Source organism: Nelumbo lutea, chromosome 1 (genome assembly GCF_056320005.1).
Source record: "Nelumbo lutea isolate HS-2025 chromosome 1, American lotus-T2T, whole genome shotgun sequence".
Lineage (NCBI taxonomy): Eukaryota > Viridiplantae > Streptophyta > Magnoliopsida > Proteales > Nelumbonaceae > Nelumbo > Nelumbo lutea.
The window spans coordinates 204,142,991-204,163,410 of NC_142684.1; the positions used below are offsets into that span (position 1 = coordinate 204,142,991).

At 38.8% G+C, this 20,420-nt stretch overlaps 1 protein-coding gene across 4 annotated transcripts; it reads left to right on the top strand.

Moving 5' to 3' along the window:
* The first annotated feature begins 1,670 nt into the window (after positions 1-1,670).
* Positions 1,671-16,332, top strand: LOC148880499 (phosphatidylglycerophosphate phosphatase PTPMT1-like). 4 transcript variants are annotated; one of them, XM_088962419.1, is made up of 7 exons: positions 1,671-1,943; positions 2,361-2,609; positions 3,663-3,785; positions 4,508-4,601; positions 14,661-14,743; positions 14,826-14,915; positions 15,779-16,332. In XM_088962419.1, the coding sequence occupies exons 2-7, from the start codon at positions 2,403-2,405 to the stop codon at positions 16,163-16,165; spliced, it is 984 nt and encodes a 327-aa protein (XP_088818545.1). In that variant the 5' UTR covers positions 1,671-1,943; positions 2,361-2,402; the 3' UTR covers positions 16,166-16,332. The 4 variants fall into 4 exon arrangements, with proteins under 4 accessions (XP_088818545.1, XP_088818542.1, XP_088818544.1 ...); XM_088962418.1 differs by having other exon boundaries at positions 1,693-1,943; positions 2,333-2,609; XM_088962417.1 differs by having other exon boundaries at positions 1,714-1,943; positions 2,288-2,609.
* Positions 16,333-20,420: the final 4,088 nt, after the last annotated feature.

Below are 20,420 nucleotides of genomic sequence, written 5' to 3' on the forward strand. Positions count from 1 at the left end.
TGTTCAGTCAAATGTTTGCAGAAAATACAAAAATTCCAAAAAAAAAAAAAAAGGATTTTATCATTCTTTGACATCATCACCATCATCATTCTTTGACATAGCAAATAAGCAAGGAATTGAAAAAAAAAATTAATTAAGCAAATGTGAGCATGTGACTCTCTATAACTAATTAAGCAAAGAATTCAGCCAAAAAATATAATTAAGAAAGATTAATTAAACAAAGAATTAAGCAAAAAATTCAAGGAATCAATTAAACTCACAAAAAAAAAATCAAAGAAGTAAGCATTTTATACCTTCACTGTTTCACTATTAGTAATGGTGGTGTGACGATGTTAAGCTCACAAAAATTGCCACCAGTGGGCTTAGGCTTAGTAGCCGGTGATTGCCGTTGCAACTATTAATGCCACTTCCAAGCTCCAAGTGCCGTGGCAACTGTTACTGCTGCAACATATTAGAAACCCTCACCCGCCATTGCAAGTCATTGATAAATAGAGTAGACTAAGATTTTAGAGGTTACTACGAGACCTACTGCAAAATCTACGTTGGCTGGCGTAGATGACCTGCGACAGCCACAACCTATGACGACCAACAGTGACACACAATGACTAATGACATTTGCATTAGTGGGCGGGGATTTCTAACATGCTGGCAATAACAATTGCAGTGACACTTGGAGCTTGGAAGCGGCAGTAATATTTGCAATAACAATCACTGATGATCAAGTTCGATCCCACTGGAGACGATTTTTGTGAGCTTAACACCGTCACACCACCATTATTGGTAGTGAAATTGTGAAGGACCTGAAAGTATAAAATGCTTAATTCTTTGATTTTTTTGTTTAATTATTTGTTTATTTATTTATTTTTTTCTGAATTGTCTGCTTAATTAGTTATGAAGAGTCATTATTATTCTTTTCAATTCCTTGCTTAATTGCTATGTCAAAGAATGATGATGATGATGTCAACGAATGATAAAATCCCTTTTTTTGGATTTTTTGTATTTTTTAAGAACATATGCCTGAACGCATTCTACTTTCTTTTTTATGCTTTTTCTGTATTTGTTTGTATTTTTCTATTTTTTTACAATTTCCGTTTTTTCTATAGTTTTTTGGATTTTTTTTTTGTATTTTCTGAACATGTATGAGCATGACTCAACACATCCTAATATATGTTTATTCTTTTCTGTATTTTTTAGAATTTTTGATTTGTGCTTTTTTGTATTTTCTATGTGTTATGTATTTTATTATTTTTGTATTTAGATAGTTTGATTTTTCTGTATTTTTTGTGTTTATTTCTTTATTTTTAGAAATTTTCTGTATTTTCTATGTGTTCTATACTTTATTATTTTTGTATTTAGATAGTTTTATTTTCTGTATTTTATTTAATTATATGCTATTTTTTATTATTTATAATTGATTTATGGCGTCACGGGTCGAACCGTTCGACCCGGACGGTTGAACCACCGAACCGGAAAACGGTCTCATGACCGGTTCTGTTTCCGGGTCGTTTTTTAAAACCTTGAGCTGTGGCCCGTAGGCAATCCGAATTTCCGCCGCAAGTTTGAAATATACGTACGGTCTAAGAGGGCAATATCGTAAATCAAACTAAAACTAATGGTTTTTTTCGACCCCACGTTCTTTCCGTTTCTTTTACTTGCCTCTTTAATCTTTACTGTTATTGTTAATTAAATATTATTTAATTTGTTTGATTTGATGAGAGAGAGAGAGATGGTAGTTGTTGCCTTGCCTTGCCGCCTTGTTGCTTTGTTGGTGGGGGTTGTTCTTTCGATTTCCAGGGTTTGTTGAGAGAAGGAGCAAGAAAACTAGGGTTTTTTTAAGGCCTTTCCAGGGTTCGATTCGATCGAGAGGGGGACAAATAAGGAATCGCTTGCGGAGGAGGAATCGTCTTTATTCGTCTCCGCGTGGATTTTCCGGTTTGATCGAGGTAGATCCGGTGGAATCCGGTTTAGAATATGTTCGTTTTTTGGTTCGATCTGTCTCTGAATCATTTTAGTTCGAATTCTCTTCGAAATTCCATTGTCAAATCGTTGATTCTATCGTGTTCTCGCTTTCTTTGGGAGGACAGTAGAGTTTCTTGGGTTTTTTCGCTTTGATTTCTCGGGATTATTGTTCAGCTGCTGAGGGATTCAGCGTTGTTTGGTATATATTAGGACACAAATTAAAGGGGACAGAAATTACGGTTTTTTAGAAAAGAAGGGGGATTTTTTGTGATTTTCTTTGTATATATTTGTAAGATTAAATATCTGGAGATTATTGTTTCCCGTATAGATGTTTTCAGAAGTTTGATCCATCGGATTTACGTTCCGGTGACAGTCGCTGAGGCCATTTGTGTTTCGTAAAGGGGGTGATTTGACTTTATTTGCCTGTGGATTCGATCGGAGGCATGTATATCGAAGAATTGAAGGAAGCGGGGTTGGAAAGTGGAGAGGAGTTAGTTTCTGATGTTTGCCGTAACGGAATTGCTCTATCAAGTGCAAAAAGGGCTCTGATTGGAGCCGGGGCTCGTATTCTTTTCTACCCAACTCTTCTGTATAATGTTGTCCGAAATAAGATTCAGTCTGAGTTTCGATGGTGGGATAGAGTCGACGAGGTACATTTTACATCCATGTATTCTCTCAGCCATCTTATTGTTTTAGTTGGTTTCTTTCTTGCATGTGCAGGAGGGATTCGATCCCTCCTGGTTGGCACCTTGCAACGATCCCTCCTGGTTCCATAACCCCCCTACCCCGGTGCAGGAGGGATTCGATCCCAAGTCTCCGCTACGACTAGCAGGAGACCTTACGGTCCTTACCAACCAGCTGGTTGGCACCTTGCAACGATGCTTGAGAAGTTATGAGACTGAACGTTTTTTGCTTATTAATATGGTGAAAAACTTGATTATACCAATTTATGCCTTTTTTTTTTTCTGATGGAAAATGCAATTCTTATCTGGCCCATATCAAGGATCTTATTAATAGTTACATGATGTGTCTTCTTTTAGGTGTGGTTGTTTGTGTTTCATTCCTTTTTCTTCTTTTTTTTGGGCGTTGGGGGTTGAGGATAAGCCACAAAGCGGTAAAGCTATCAAAACTCCTATTGATGATAGCATGCCTTAATTGTCTGAGGGCAAATATCTGTGATTTGTACCATTTTTTTATTGGTATATGTGGGAAAAGAATATATTCATAATGGACATGGACCATTTTGGAAGGATGAAGTTACTTGTGGATTAACAGGTGGGTGTTGTCATTTGTTTTAAACTTCTTATTTTTCTCAAGCTTGTTACCGATAATGAAATGATGAAACTAAGAAGAAAAATAATTGCAATTGTATATGATGTCATGCCCTCTTAAACCCATCTATCAATGAAGAATGCAGCAGTTCTGTAGACTCTGCTTAGTGTGACACATCTAGCCAATACTCCTTGAGTAGATGATGCTTCATTCCTAATTTTCCAGATATTCAATGTGATTGTAAGTTAACATTTAATATCTTGTCTTGTATGCAGTTCAGACATTGTAATTGTGACTGAATTATTTGACATTCATTGATATCTCATAGCAAATTCTGGATTTATGAATAATGTGTTCTGTGCACAAGAAAGGTTTTTGATTTTGTAGGACTATGTATTTTCTAAATAGGTTATTAATACGTCTGTCATCAGTTTGTATTGTTAGGTGCTGTTCCATTTCCTACTGATGTTCCACACTTGAAACAACTTGGTGTTTGTGGAGTGATAACACTAAATGAGCCATATGAGACTTTGGTTCCCACTTCTTTGTATCATGTAAGTATTTGTGACCGTTAGTTTTTTAGACTTTATTTGTAGTTTGGTACTTGCATTTTTTTTCTGAAAAGATGTAGACTTAATATTTAAATGAATATTACCATTTATTTCTTTTCCCCTAAGGTTGCACTTGTTTAGATGCTAAAATGGCAGAAAGTTTAGTTTGTGATGTAAAAGGATCGAAAACATGGTTGAAAAGTTTCAAGCAAAAAACAATGAAACAAATGGAATCTCAAACAAAAACTTCATTTATTGTCAGTGCACAAGACATACAATCTAAAGTTTTACTTTTATGAGAATTTGAAGTTTCAAAATTAATTTTTGGAGTTTCAGTGAATTTGGAAATGTGTATCATTCTGGTCCTAACTCATGTAGAGATTACTTGTTCAGCATTTACCACTGAATCGTCATCCATTTTTCAGTTAACCAGTTAACCTTTTTTGTTTATTTTGAACTATTATGTCTAAGATTTTAGCTTCATTTTCTTTGCTGATCAAAAAAAGAAAAAATATTTTGGCTTCATTTTGACTGAATCTACCATCTTCCAAACTTATTTGGTTAGCATTTGTAGGATGATGATTTACTAGACCGAGTAGTAGGATGCTGAGCTCAGTAGTGGTTATTGCTGAGGAATCTTAGCCTAAACTTGTATTCTTTTCTCCCTTTTTGCGTTTTTCATAAATTTAATTTGTGTATTTGGTTATAATCTGCTATTTATGTAGGCACATGGTATTGAACATTTGGTGATTCCCACAAGAGATTACTTATTTGCTCCATCATTTGGAGACATATGCAAAGCTGTAGACTTTATACATAGTAAGTGTCTTTTCAATTTGCCTTTCTTTCCTGAAGCATCATAAAATGCATGTCTGGTCATTTTGTCATTTTAATGGTTAAACCAGATTATAGTCGTGTGATTATGATGAGTTTTGGTATGATCCGTGTCATGACAGCTAGGATTAATCTAATTGTGGATCATGATCCTTGAACCATGGGATGTAGTAAGTTAAGGGGGCCCTAGAAGCCCAGACCAATTTATGGGCCTATCCCCCTCCATGCTCATGATTGTGCCCTGCTGAAAGTATTGCTTCTAAAGTATTTTCAGACCAATTGAAATTCAAAGAATTTTTTATCATCCAAATAGACCACAAATGATACCAAATCAACTGTAGTTTCGATCGAATATCCACCGAATTTTCTTTAACAATAGATCCTACAATTGTTCATTTTTCTTCTCTTAGGGTAGAATTGGACCAATCTTTGTTCCAAGTACTATAGAACAGAATACAGTATGAGATATTGAGAGGTTAAACATTCCTTAAGGAAGAGAAATCATCTTCTTTCTTGATTTTATAGCCTTTAACCAGTCTACAATTAAGTGTCATGTAAAGCATTAGTTGTCAAGGCCTGCCTAGGCATCGTCAACTAGGTGACTGGGCACCTTTGGATTGGTGGCTTGCCTAAATGCCCTGTTTATACCAACTAGTCTTACCTAGGTCACTAAAATGACAAGGTGGGCACCTCATTACAATATAGCATTCATATCAGGGTCATTTATGTAGACACTAGTTTCATGTATTTAATAAAAGCTACCTTCTATTTTGAGTATTACTAAAACACTCCCTATGGTTTGCATATGCTTTACTTAATTGACCTTCCATCAAGAAACATATGTATTTCCATCTGGGAGTGGTCACATGACCCCTTAAGGCATGCCAAAAATATGAAGGGCCATTGCTCCAAGGTTTTTATTCCAAAATGGCTCTAATAATTCTCTTATCAACCTTCAGAAAACAAATAAACCCTCTCCCCACATTGGAGAAGGGATGGGCTACATGTGATATGAGAACTTTTTAGGGGTATATTTGGAATAAAACCTTAGGTCCATGCCCTTTCACATTTTCCTCTCACTGTAAGAGAATAAGTGGTCAAGTGGCCATTCCCAAATGGAAATATAGAAGGTTCCCTAATTCTGTTAATGTAAAGGCAAAGCTCGGCCTGGCCCAACCTGTGAAGAGGTATAGTCCCAAATAGAAGAAGCGGTGAGAGGGGGAGGAACTGAGATGGGAGAATCTGTGGAGGTAGGCCGTTGGAAAAAAAGCTTTGAAGATTGAATCTAAGGAGCTCCTATTTGAGGAACTGAGATTAAATGGTCAGCTGAGTTTGAAAATCAGGGAAGCAAAGAGAGGGATGGTGCTGTTAGAAGGGTTGGGGGTAATTGAAGGGCTCAAGGAGTTTGTGGAAGGTGCAAGTAACAAAGGCAAGCAAAATAGTTGGAAAGAGCTATTCTCAGAAATTGGAAGAAGGTTTGTTGTAGAGTGTAAGAGAAACCTTAAAGGTTATTTTATCTCCCTGACAGAATTTTTTGGCAAGGGTAGAAAGCAGATGATTTGCTTTCCAGAAGGAAGGAAGAGTTAGGGCTAGAAGGCAGTTCATGGCGCCCTATGTGAAATGCTGAAATGCCTGAGTGTTAAAAGAGAAGCAATAATAAAAAGGAAGATAAGCAGTTCTAGTAGTATGGTGAACAATATTAAGCAAGAGACTCTTTTAGTGATAGCCGGGGCAGGTAAATACAGAATGGGAGTAAACATACAGAGAGGTGATTGGGAAAGTAAATTGATAGTTAAAGCTTCAGCTCCCATTCTTGACTGGAGGAAAGTTGCAGATCTGTTAACAACAAGTTTAAAATTGAAGAGCACATTTATTTTAACACCTTTTGAGAAGGACAAGGCTTTGCTGGATCTGCTTGAGAACATAGTGGAAGTTGAGGCTTTAAATATCCAAGCTAAGCTTGGAAATTTCACAGTATCAAGATGGTGTCCGGGATCAAACTCCAAAGATCTCTTTGTTGAAGATGGAGTGATGGTGTGCCTTTTAGGTCTTCCCTTTCACTTGTGGAAGCAAGAAACTGCTGAAGCCATTGCCTTGATGTGTGGAGGATCACTAGGAGGTGCCTTTTGGGGAGACTTCGTTCAACTTCCATTTTATTGAATGGAGTAAAACCTGAGGAGATTCCTTGGAAGATAGAGGTATTAGTCGAAAGGCATTGCTACTCAGTGTGGCTGGCTTCATCCACTGAATTGATGCTCTGGAAATAGGCTCGTAGGGAGGAAGATGAGAAGGTTGAAGAAGAAGAGCTGCGTGGCAAGAAAGGGTTGGAGGATTCAAACAAGAAAAGCACTTTCACTAAAATGGAAAAACATTTGCTGGAGAAACAAAAGGGTAGTAGGCAAGGGGTAGGATTTTCGCGTGTGGAAGAAGTGAACAGTCTGGAGAGTGGTAGGTCCTTTGCATAGGTTGTAACCGGCGCCAAGACTTTTTTGAACAAGGAAAAGGGGTCGGTCCAAGGATGAACCGAACTTAGACCTGTTAAAACCAAACCAAGGCCGGGGTTGGACGTGCGTGACCACCTTAAAAGTCACGTGAGCTCGCGGGTGTTTAAGAATGGACCAAAGCAAAATTCTTAAAGGCCCAAACAAGTTAGTGGGTCCGACCTAGCTTGTTAAAAAGGCGCGTGAGCCTTTAAAGAAACACGACTGGGGTTTCGACTATGATAGACATCGGTTATGGTCTATCATCGTCCCCAACCGTGAGCCAAAGGGGGGAATGCGCGCAGCGTCGGAAACCAGAAAAGAAGAGGGCGTTACAGTGGGTCTCCCGACGAAGTTTGAAGGAGCTTAGCCCCGTGCGAGGCTTCTTAGAGAGGCCGACGCCAAGTTTCACTAGGGGAAGAATTGAAGAGAAGAAAGAGAAGTTTGAAGGTTGGGTGCAGTGCAGTGAATGTGATGATGAATCGGAGGACCTTTCTGTTGATGGCTCTAGCGTGGGCAGTGTAAACGATGAAGGTAGCTGTGCTGGAGGTGATATGGAAGGGTGGAATGTTGCAAGATTATTCCAGGGTGAAGATTGCAATCGGCTTATCTCATTCCCAAGACCACAGAGTGTGCAAGGTTTATCAGAAGGGGAAAACCGGGAGAACCGGAAGCAGAGCAGGAATACGTTATCTAGGGGTGACCCAGGGGTAGAGTGGAAAGATCACCAGGTTGACCAAAGGACAGAAGTACTTCCCTACCAACTCAAGAAGATAATTGTTTACCAACCTCTAGAACAAGAGAAGGAGGCCGGGAGCAGTCCTATTCTAGCTTGTCCATCAGTTCCAGATTCCGTTCCTGTACCATGTCCTGTAGCCCATGAATATGCAGCCGAGCTAGTAGGCGTGCTCTCTGAGGAGGGGGATAGGGGAAGGAAGGATTGTGGGAAGGTGCGGGAAGAAAGGTTTAGGAGTGGAAAAGTGTGGGAAATCATTGAAAGAGTGTTTAAGGACGTGGAAGGGAAGCTGATATGGAGGAGGGAAGGGGAGGAAGGAAGAGAGGAGGGGTTAGTGGAGAGGAGGGACAAGAATGAGGGTAGAGATGGAGAGGATTATGGGGAGAAAGCAGGGAAGGAGGGAGGTAACATTAAGGGGAGGAAGGTTGGAGAGGAAAGAACTGAGGTGGGACTAGAGGAGAGGAAGGAAAGGTAGGTGGACAGAGATGAAGGGGATTCTGTAGGAAGGGTAGGGGTGGTGGAATCGGTGAGAGAAGACACGATAGCAGAATTTATAGGGAAGTTGGGCTGTAGGCTGGAAGATTTGAACGAGTTGAAAGAAAGTTTACAGAAGAGGAAGATGCAGATCATAAAAAGAAGAGGGGGTTGAGTGAAGTAGAGAGATTGAAGAGAGATGTAGAAGGAGACAAGAAGCTCGAGGTAAAAGGAGATAGAAGGAAAGGGGGAAAGTAGCGGGTAGGTGGCAAGGGGTTTGTAAAAAATAAGCGGAATGAAGATTCTTAGCTGGAATGTGAGGGGAATTGGGAGTGCGAAGAAGAGAGCAACAATAAAAGAGGTAATAAGATGGTATGACCCAGACATTTTGCTGTTGCAAGAGTCTAAGAGAATGGAGTTTAATGACAAATGGGCAAGGAGTGTATTGAAAGCCAGGGGGATTAGCTGGGTGGCGGTTCCATCGTGGGGTGCTTTCGGGGGGGTTGTAACAATGTGGAAGAGGGATGTGGTTGAAGGTTTGGAGGAGTTGATCGGAAAGTACTCGGTTTCCATGAAGTTTAAGCAGCAAGAGGATGATTATATGTGGGTGCTCACAGATGTTTACGAACCGAATGACTACAGAGAGAGAAAGGAGCTGTGGGAGGAACTGGCTGATGTTAGAGGGTTGTGGGATGGGCCTTGGTGCTTGGATGGGGATTTCAATGTGATTAGATTCTCGGAAGAGTCCAATAAGATTAACTAGAGGGTGACAAAAAGCATGAGGAAGTTTAACAGTTTTGTGGATTCCTTTGAGCTTAAAGAGATTCCCCTAGCACATAAGGCATTTACATGGTCAAATCTCCAATCTAGACCCATTTGCTCTAAGTTGGATAGATTCATGCTCTCTTTGGATTGGGAAGAACATTAGGGAACCTTGGATGCTAGAGCTCTCCCAAGGGTGACCTTGGATCACTGGCCCATAGTGTTATGTAAGGAGGAAAGAAGGTGTGGAGGTCCTACCCCCTTTAGATTTGAAAATATGTGGTTACTACATCCAAGGTTTCCTAACAAAGTGAGGGAGTGGTGGCATGAGTGTAACCCGTCGGTGGAGTGGGAGGGGATGAGATTCCATAAGAAACTACAATTCTTGAAAGCAAGAATCAAGGAGTGGAATTTGATGGAGTTCGGGAGGACAGAAGAAAGAAAGGGAGACTTGATGAAGAAGATTGAAAGCCTTGACTTTAAAGAGGAAAGGGGAGAATTTGGAGAGGAAGGCAATGACCTCAGGAGAGAATTGAGAAGATAGTTAGAGGACTGCCTGCACAAGGAGGAAATTAGTTGGAGGCAAAAAATCTCGGTGTAAATGGCTGCAAGAGGGAGTTAGAAACACTAGGTATTTCCACTCTCTAGCAGATGGCAGGAGAAGGAAGAACTTTATCTCCAAATTGGTAGTAGATGGAGTTGAGTTAGTATAGCAAGAGGAGATTGCCAGGGCCTGTGTGGAGCACTTCAAATCTATTCTAAGAAGGTCTGAGTAGAAGGGTGTGGGTAGAAGGTTTGGATTGGCTAGATGTAGGGGTGGAGAATAGGAGAAGGATGGAAATAAGCTTTAATATAGAAGAGATCAAGGAGGCTATGTTTTCTATGGATAGAACAAAAGCTCTAGGGTTGGATGGGTTTACAATGGATTTTTATCAGGATTGTTGGGATATCTTGAAAGATGATCTCTTGCGGGTGTTTGAGGAGTTTTTCAGGAGAGAAATTGTCAATCCGGGTGTGAACTCTACATTTATAGCCTTAATTCCAAAAAAGAAAGATGCATCCCACTCGAAGGATTTTAGGCCAATAAGCTTGGTTAATAGCTTGTATAAGATCATTGCAAAAGTGTTGTCTTTGAGGCTGAAGAAGGTACTGCCAGATATCATTGCACACTATTAAGGAGCTTTTGTGAGTGGAAGACAAATTACAGACCAGATTTTAATTGCTAATGAGAGTGTGGAGATCTTTAAGAGGGATAAGAAGGGAGTGGTCTGTAAGCTGGACTTGGAAAAGGCTTATGACTTGGTGGACTGGGAGTTCTTGAGGAAAGTTTTAACTAAATTCGGGTTTGGGGCTAAATGGTGTAAGCGGATCATGGGCTGTGTCCGGAGTTGCCATTATTCGGTGCTAGTGAATGGGACAGTGTTTGATTTCTTTCTAGCCAGTAGGGGTATAAGACAAGGAGATCCCCTTTCTCCTTTCTTGTTCCTTTTAATTGCAGAGGTTTTGGGGAAACTGATTCACAGAGCAAATTCTAGGGGAGTCATTAGAGGCTGGAGGGTTGGGAGGGTGGAACCCCCCCCTCACTCACTTACAGTTTGCTGATGACACGATTCTGTTTTGTGAAGGTGGTAATGTGAGGTTTATCAGGAATTTAAAGTCGGTGATACAACTGTTTGAGCAAATGTCCAATTTGAAGGTTAACCTTGGAAAAGTTGTGTAGTGGGGGTGAATTTGGAGGAGGGAGAGATCAGGGAGAGTGTTGAAGTGCTGGGGTGTGAAGTCTTGGGGTGGCCTTTGAACTACTTAGGATTACCATTAGGTGATAATCCCAAGAGAGAGTTTCTGGAACCCGGTGATGGAAATGTTTGAAAAAAGATTGGTATCCTGGAAAAAGAACTACTTCTCCCTTGGTGGGAGAATTACACTAATTAAGGCCACGCTTGCTAACTTACCCATCTTTTTCATGTCGGTGTTTAAAATCCCAGTGAAGATTGCTAACAGATTAGAAAAGATAATGAGAGATTTCTTGTGTGAGCCGGGAGAAGAGAAGAGGGATCATAGAGTTAGCTGGGAAATAGTGTGTAGGAGTAAGTCATGTGGTGGTTTGGGGCTTGGGAGTATTAGGAGAAGGAATATGACTCTGCTGGGGAAGTGGTTGTGGAGGTTTCCTATGGTGAAGGAGAAGCTATGGGCTATTATAGTGTCAAGTATTCATGGGCTAGAGCACAATGGATGGGACGCTGGAATCAGAGCTAGGATCACAAGCAATTCTCCTTGGAAAGCTATTCATGACCTGCTGCCAGTTTTCATTCTTAATATCAGGTATGACTTGAATTCCGGTAACTCCATAAAATTTTGGGAACAAATATGGGTGGGGAGCGCCCCTCTAAAGGATCCGTTTTCGTCTTTGTATGCTCTTTCTGATTTAAAAAACGAGCCGATCTCGTCTTTCACCACCCCGTCCTCTTCCACTTCTGGGATTGGGTGGAACTTGGGTCTAAGAAGGGATTTGAGGGGCTCAGACTTCGACTGTATTTCGAGCCTTCTTGCACTTCGTGATAACGTTGTCTTAGACCCCACTAGGGCGGATTCTAGAATTTGGACACCTACCCCCAATGGCATTTTCTCTTGTGCTTCGTTCTTCAAAGTCTTAAGTCAGTCCACCAGTCCTACCTTGTCCCCTTTTCCTGTTGGTGAGGTTTGGTGCAGAGTTATACCTCCTAGGCTTGATAGTTTTTGTTGGGAAGCCTATCCGGAAAGAATTAACACTGGTGATCTACTCCAAAAGAAGAGACCCAATACTTGCTTGTCACCTCAGTGGTGTGTTCTGTGTAAAGCAGATGGGGAGACTGGTTTTCACCTAATGGTGCCTTGCCACTTCGTGAGGTCATTGTGGGATTGGGCTTTCTCCTTATTTGGATGCAGCTGGAATCCCCCATTAGACATGCAGGGCCTTTTCGCCCCTTCCTTTTTCAGGTGGCGGTTAAAAAGGGGAAGGACAATGTGGAGAGGACTAAGGGCTGCAGTATGTCGGACACTGTGGGAAGAAAGAAACTCTAGGATATTCTCAGAAACTCAGAGATGGACAACAAATCTAAGGGCTATCATACAGTTTAGGGCGGTACAGTGGTTGAAATCTTTGGAAATATTCACAGATTACACTGTGGATGACATGTTGAGGAAGTGGGGTGAAATTGCAAATTGCACGCAGATCAAGGCAGTAATGAGTGTGGCTTGGACCCCCCCTCCCCCCACCTAGTGGATTCTAGAAATTAAACTTTGATGGATGTAGTAGGGAAAAATCGGGACAATCGGGGATCGGGGGTGTTTTTAGAGATGAAAATGGGGTCATCTATGCTATGTTCTTAGGCCCAATTGGAGTGGGTGACTCCCTTAGAGCTGAGATATGTGCAGTTATGGAAGGAGCCTGGAAAGCTAAGGAATTGAACATCAAGAAACTTATAATTGAAGGGGATTCAAAGGTGGTGATAGGGTGGCTGACTAAAGATCAAAATGATTTATGGAAGTATAACAATGAGAAGAGGAAATTCAAATGGCTGGTGCAGGAGATGGAAGTTAAGACATGTTGGATTAAAAGATCAGCTAATTTCCTAGCTGACGGTTCAGCAAAACAAGGGGCAGAAAGGGATTCTTTGTTTTGGGCTAAGCTGTAACATTAGTGTCTTTGTATCTTTGTATTTTCTTTTTTCCTTTCTTGAAGTTCTTTGTGACTCTTGGAAGATAAGTGTGTTTGTCTTCCACTTGTAAATTTTCTACTGATGAATTAATGAAAGTGTTATTGATCAAAAAAAAAAAATACAGAAGGTTCCCTATGGAAGGTTGAATAAGTGAAGTTATTGCAAGCTATAGGGGGTGCCTAAGTAAACGGCCCTTCATATTATTACATATTACCAATATGTATTTTACTAATTCTATTATATACCATGCATATCATTTATACTTTGCTTTAGAATTTTGCTATTGAAATTTAAAAGATCCAAAGGGTTGAGAGGAGAAAAGGAAAAGGGAATAGAAATATAATGAAGCTTTTTTTTTCTTTGTATTTTCTACTCACTCTGCCTCTCTCTCTCTCTCTCTTACATTAAACAGAACCACAGCTCCACTCTTGTTCTTTTTCTCTTTTACATATTCTCTTTCTTAAGTTTAATCATATAAAGTTATAACCTTCTTTAGTTGTTAATTTGGTATTGAATTGCTCTATTAAATAATAATATTAGTATCATTTTTGTAAGTACTTAAACTAATACAATTAAAATGCTGTCATCCTAGATATGTTCATTTGCCATATTTTAAAAGGAAATTTAATGTTATTAATAAAGAAATTGTTTATTTTCCAATTAATATTCACTCCGAATTGTATATAAAACTAGAGAACCAGGAAAAACTTAATACTCTGAATTGTATATTCAGAGTATATTCACTCTTAATTTTTTACAATTTTGTATTGCCTAGGCTGGTGCCTAGGCACCCCATTGTTGCCTAAGATCGCCTAGGTGCCTTAACAACTATGCAAAGCACTTGCACCAGGATGGGGTTCTGTTGCAGTCACACATGGCAAAATATATGTTTCATATTGTTATTTTGATGCTAGCCTGATGATTTATTTTAGTGTTAAAATGCTACATGAAATGTGTAATTTTCTTCCTGCATTTCAAGAAATATGTTCTTTTAAGGTATGAGATGTAACTTGCAGCTTGGGGATGAATTCAGCTACTCATACTTTTCAAGGCGCCTTGTCATCTAGTTGCCTAGGTGATGGATTTTTTTAAGTAAAAAACATATATCCTAGGGTAGTTCCCTAGGTTCCATAAACATATTTCCTTAATAATTATCTACAATTTTCATAAGTATAAACTTCATATTAAGGTATAGAAAACCAACATATTCCAACATATTCATGAAAAGAAAAGGAAAATTAAGAATATAGGGGCTGAACCCTTATTATTTTTGTTATAGGAAAAGAATAAAAGAAAAGGTGGAAGAAGAAGCCTGGCAGCCCGCAATTTGGTCTTTTACTGTTTGGTTGGGAAAAGATCTAGCTGCTGAAAGCCGCAGCCCTGAAAATGGAGTTTTTTGCCTTTTTTCAACTCGTCTTCGTGCAGAAAGACATGCCTTAACCAAACGGTCTTCAAACTGCTAAGATCTTGATGCAAAAGCTCACATCGTCTTTTGACTGTTTGAGCTTCTAGAAGATCTTTCAAAAAAGACTTGCCAAATGTCCCCTAAGAAAATAATAAAAAAATTAATTTGTAAACACACAAAATGAATATTTGAGTTTAATAATGTCTATTTTATAATTATAACCTCAACAAATTAAGAATACAAAAGTATACACTATTCAAAACTGCTTGGCAATTAGGCGAAGCGAGCCTCCAAGGGTGCCTAGGTGTCGCCTTGACAACTATGCACCTACCTTTTTGTCCTGTCTTTATTTTTTATATGATATTATATATTTTCTCTTTCTAATGTGGTTTATTTATTTACTTTTTGCACTTTTTTTTTGAATAAGGAATGAAGTGCTCTCTCTTCCACCTGTTGTAGTAATTTGATTTCTTTCCTGTCCTCGTGAAGAGAATGCATCTTCTGGGAAAACAACGTATGTTCACTGTAAAGCTGGTCGGGGACGAAGTACAACCATTGTTCTCTGTTATTTGGTGAGTGCTATACTGGAGAATCCTACACAATTGCTTAGCTGATTTTTTTTTCATAAGTTCATCTTTTTTATTTATTACACAGGTTGAACACAAACAAATGAGTCCTGATACTGCATACGAGTATGTAAGATCAATTAGGCAAAGGGTGCTTTTAGCATCTTCCCAGTGGCAGGTATATTGACATTTAATCTTCAGTAGTTATAGCTTCATTTCTTATCAGTCTTCTATATGAAATTGAATATTCTGGAAATTATAGTTGTCAAGGCAATGCCTAGTGACAAGGGGCCCATGGAGGGTTGCCTTGCTTGAGTGCTTAGCTATTTTGTATATTGTGCTATAAAATATTTTTATATTTATTTTTTGAATTATAACACTAAATTATTTGTTTTGATGGTTTACATATTAATTTCTTTTTGTCATGTTCTTTTTTGTTAAGGATCAATGAACACCATGATGGTGTATCTGTCTTGTACCCTTAAAAATGTCCAGTGTGAACTGATAAGCAGGGAATGACTTAAAATTTTGTCCAATCAAAACTTCTTCTTCTTCAATAATTTCTTTTCTTCTTTTCCTGAGACAAAAAACAGACATCTGAAACTTCTTTTCTTCTTTTTCTTCTAATATGTTGATTTTTCATGTTTTAATATTCAGTTTATACTTTTATTCATAAAAAAAAGATTCAGTTTATACTTTTTATGAAGATTAGTGATAATTACCAGTGAAAGATGATTGCTGGTTGTTATTGGAACCCAGGGAACTAACCTAGGATTTAGGTCTTTTATGCCCCCCTTGTCACCTTCACTTGGCACCTTGAAAACTATTCTGGATATTTGAAGAAAGTCGTACTGAAAAGGCACAGTACATGAAAACTGATAACCAATCAACTGTTATTCCATTCAATTTCATTCAGGTTTCTGATTGGTTAAAGTTTTTCAGGTACCATACTTTTCTGTCATCATGGAAATTGAATAATCAATTATTCCATACTAGAAAATTTGTCTTAGTCCGCTCTTATTTGAGATAATGAAAATGCAGGCTGTTCAAGAATACTACTATCAAAAAGTGAAAAGGACTGCAGTATCCAGCTTCTGGTTGCGTAGTCCAATTGTGAAAACTTCCACTCATCCCCGCGACATAATGGCATTTGATGATGGATCTGTGGTGGTGGTAACAAAAGCAGATCTTGATGGGTATGATGAGAGCAATGGATCGAATGTTGTGGGCAATGAGATATGGGCAGAATTGAGCCTGGTGTACAGGGTTCAGTTTGCTAGTCAGGCAGCTCTGGCTAGGCTTTCCTGTCTATGGCTGCGGTGCCATGCCCGTCAGAAGATATCGGGGGAGAAGCTTGGCAGGGAGAGCAGCTATTCTGTGGGGGCAGACCAGATGGGGGGACTCGATGTAGACATTCATGTCTATTAAGAGGTCTTGGTGATGTAATTGTAAAGAGTGTTATAAAATGTCTTTTTTCTTGTATTCCCGTTCATGTTTTGTAAGACGGGCGATAATAAGAAAGTCTTTTTCTTTCTTTTTGTTTTTTTTCACGTTTCCTAAAGATTAATCAAGTAAATGTATTTGGCATTCACTCACCGAGGGGCTGTTGATCCTTGTTTTTTTTTTTCTTTGTTTTCCTGCTTCAGATCGAGCTCTTTCATTCTTTCGTAATGAAAGGAAAGAATTCGAGCAGTGTATCATGTACAGCAAATTAGATGAAATTTCATAAATCTAACCTTGTCAACTCTCTCTTGAGCCATCCATAAAGGTAACTGAAAAAGATTGGCAATCTGTGTTTGTTATTTTTTTTCGAAAACAAAACCATGTACACGTTGGCAAACACTGCTTAAATCATGACACCGCCTGTTTCTTTGAACATTTCTAGCCAATACTGTTAATTGATCCATAGCCTTCAGTTCTTGGCATCTTGCATCAAGCCATCAACATTATAACATCATGGCTGAGATATGAATGTGTTTTAGTCATTTACTAATGAAAACGAAAAACAAAAAAGTAAAGAAAATCATAATTGTTATCCAATATTCAAAGTATTAATATCATGTAGTATTATTAGAACGGCAAATTTAAGTTATACCAGGATATGCTGCTTTTCACATCATGACAGTCATAGCTTATGATATTATAGAATTCGATCCAATCAATTTGCAGCCCTATTAATCATTTGTAAACCATCACACGGAAGAGTGATGGGTTCCAATCTTTCATATTCTTATTGATGATGGTGATCTAACGCTCCTTGCTAGAAGACGGATTAGATGTTGAGCAGATGAGTTTGCTTAGTCAAGTTGCAAAAAACAGTGTTAAGAGTGTTTGGAATGGGCACTCTGATGTTTAAGTTAGCGAACTGATTGGTGGTTTAGAAATCAAGAGGGTTAGTAAATTTTGAGAGCTAAACTGCATGTATCTTTTTTGAGGAAGGGGACGCTTTTATATAGACTAACAGTTGCAACTCGTGAGTTCCATGAAACGTGTCCGAGATCTCCGACCCATTTAATTTGGAGGCGGTTTCACGCTTAGAGATGACTCTGTGTAAGCGGAGGATGCCTATCCAGGCCTAAAGCGGGTGGGGTGGTAGTTAGCTCTGTCAACGTGGCATCATGGTCCCAGGGAAATTGGAGGTGATAGCTCGTTCGAGGAGGAGGTTGTCCATTGTGTCACACAGGCCGCTAGCTAAATCTTTACTAAGTCGGTGGAGGCAGGTTGCCTCTTACGTCGACATGACATCATCCGATCTATCTGTAGTTCACCCTATCGAGGTGGGGCCAAGGAGTCCACGGCGGATGCACGGTGTTTGTTGTGCTCTTAGAGTTTGTTTACATGTCATTGAGTTGCAGCCTTAATTGCAGCCTTAATTGTTTACATGGCATTTTGTAGAGTCATATGTCATAATGTCACTGATGGGCCAAATTATTCATCATCAATTATCATTTGACTATTTCCTCAAATTGCAGCCTTAATTGGTTCAATTAGGCTTGTTATCTAGAGGAATCCATCTATTTCTGCCACATTGAAAAAATCATGTGACTGTTTCCTCATGTTGACCAATAAGATCAAAGGGTGGTTTGCATCAGAATGAGGAGGGTTAACCTTGTTGCCCTTTCTAACCTTTGATTTGGGGGATCATTTCATTAATCAGTATGAAGAAACACAATGTATGAGCAAAAAGAGAACACTATCCTCATTTGGAAATCGATTTTGGGCTGAACTTTTGGAACACTGATTGGTCGTTTTGGGGAGAATTGCTTGCTATTATCATCTCTCCACGAATCCAGATTTCCTACCCATGACAAGTATACCCACATCTATCCATATAACACCGCAGTCACACATGGGGAACATGGCCATCTCAATGCATGGAAGTAGTGTTCTGTGGGTAGACAATTTAGAATGGGCCATTCGTTCAAAACTGTTGAACAGTTTGACTTGGAACGGTTCCGCGAATGAGTGTGAGGAAATCCGAACCCCTCACATGCCTCTTGCCCTTTTTTTCACCCTTGATTTGCCAACCAACCATGTTATGAAATGGCTGAAGTTAACCCTTAACGTCAGATAACAACATCGGCATGACGTATATATAGAGGTAAACGTCAATAAAAAGAAACTTTCAATGCAAAAGGGCTTTCGCGCTGTGCCCAAATTGGTGGTCCTACTCCTATCTAGCTCTCCCCTGTAGTCACTTTCCGGTTCTACACTAATTTGTTCAAACCTGCAGAACCCAAAGCTAAGCTCCCAGATGGGTGTCTCTTCCAACAACCAACTTGGATGTTACCCAACCATTGTCAACTTACATTTTCCAATAGGACCCTGTTTTCTGTATAAAACTCAAAAGAAAACCATCTAAAACCTTCATTGATTTTATTAACAACAATGTCTGAAGCTTTTCATAAATTCAATCCTAATTTGTTTGTAATACAGTTTTATTTGTAATTAAGGGCCTGTTCGTTTGGTTTGAAGTTTGACATTTGAAAGTGTAATAATTATATTAAGAGATATATTGGGATTGGCAAACTTTTCTTTCTTCTGAATTTTGAATGCAAAGAATGTTGTTCTGAATTCTAAAAATTATCAAATATTCATTTTGACCTCATATATAAGAGTTTTTGTTTGTCTTTTTGAGAGCATCATTGAAAAATAAAAAATTGTATGATTGTACTTCAAGAGATAAGAGATAAGAAGAAACAAACAACCATTTTTGTGTTAAAGTTAAAAGATTCTCTTAAGAGATGAGAGTTAAGAGGAAATGAACAATGCTAAAGCTGCGTTTGGTTGGGGTGCAGATGTTCTTGATCTTGGAGCTATTCTCGATAGTTTTAAGGAGGAATTCGATAAAATTGTCAGAGATATTCAAGATCTTGGAGCTATTCTCGACAGTTTTAAGGAGGGATTCAATAAGATTGTCATTGATATTCAAGATCTTGAAGCTTGGATACACACCCAATCGGGTTTGGGGAAGATTTAAGCTGGTTTGAGTGAAAATTTGACATGACAATGTTCAGCAGTCTCGTTGTTTAATGACTAGGCAGAAAAAAAATAGATAAATTAAATTTAGGAATAAAACAAGATAACTGAAGAAGAGACATGCTTAGATGATTTTCTGTTTATAGACATGCTTGGATTTACATTAAAATACAACAAGAAATAAAATAATATTATCAAATGACCTATAGAGTGTATCAAGCATTTAGATTTGATGTGTGGAGATAAAAAGAACTCCAAGAGCTAAGCAAAATAGAAGCAGCCAAGAGGCTAATAAAAAAATTGTAGATAGCAGAAATATCTAGGTTGCCGATAGTGGCGAGATTCAGAGATGGATTGGGGATAGACTCCATAGATATGTCGCTGAGATCGATGACCTGAAACTTCTTTTCCTTGATGAAATTCTCTGATCCGTCAACTTTCTTAACTCCATTCTCACATAGTGTTCCTACATCATGCTTCTACTTTTTGGTTTTTGATATTTACAGAAATCAAAAAATTGAAGAGATGGGCAATGGTGGTGGCTGATTTGGAGGAAGAAGAAGAGAGGAGAAGAGAACGAAGGATGGTCGACGATGGTCTTAACTCACCAGAGGTGGGGTTGGTTGACAGTTGTCTTACTTCACCGGAGATGGGGTCAACTGCGGTGGCAGCGGGTAGTATGGAGGTTGAAGGAGTTACTTACACAGCCTTCCAACTTTAATGGAGTAAGGGTTGGAATCGAATAACCTGTTTTCTGTAAAAAGAATAAATAATTAAATAAATGGATCGGAATAGGAATCACATTCCTTGGGGTGGGGTCGGGAATGGCCATTCCCCCATATGCGAGAATCCCATTCCAGCAAGAATGGGAATGGGAAAACTTTTAAGGCAAAGTAAAACCCGAATCAAAAGTAAACTAGAATTTAAACTGTTTCATGCATTTATACTAATTAAACACAAATGAGATTTCATTGGAAACAAACAGTTAGATTAGTACTAAGTCATGATGCCATAAAATATTCTTACTGCCAACATGAACATGAAGGACCCATCTTAGTGCCAAGTCTTGGTCCTTCATGGCTAGGATGTTATTATCACTTTGTAGGTTCTTCCTTTACAGCCATAAAATATTCTTTAAACAAATCTCCTAATTTGACTTTGATTGTTCATATTCTTACTTGTAACAAAAAAAAAAAAAAAGAAA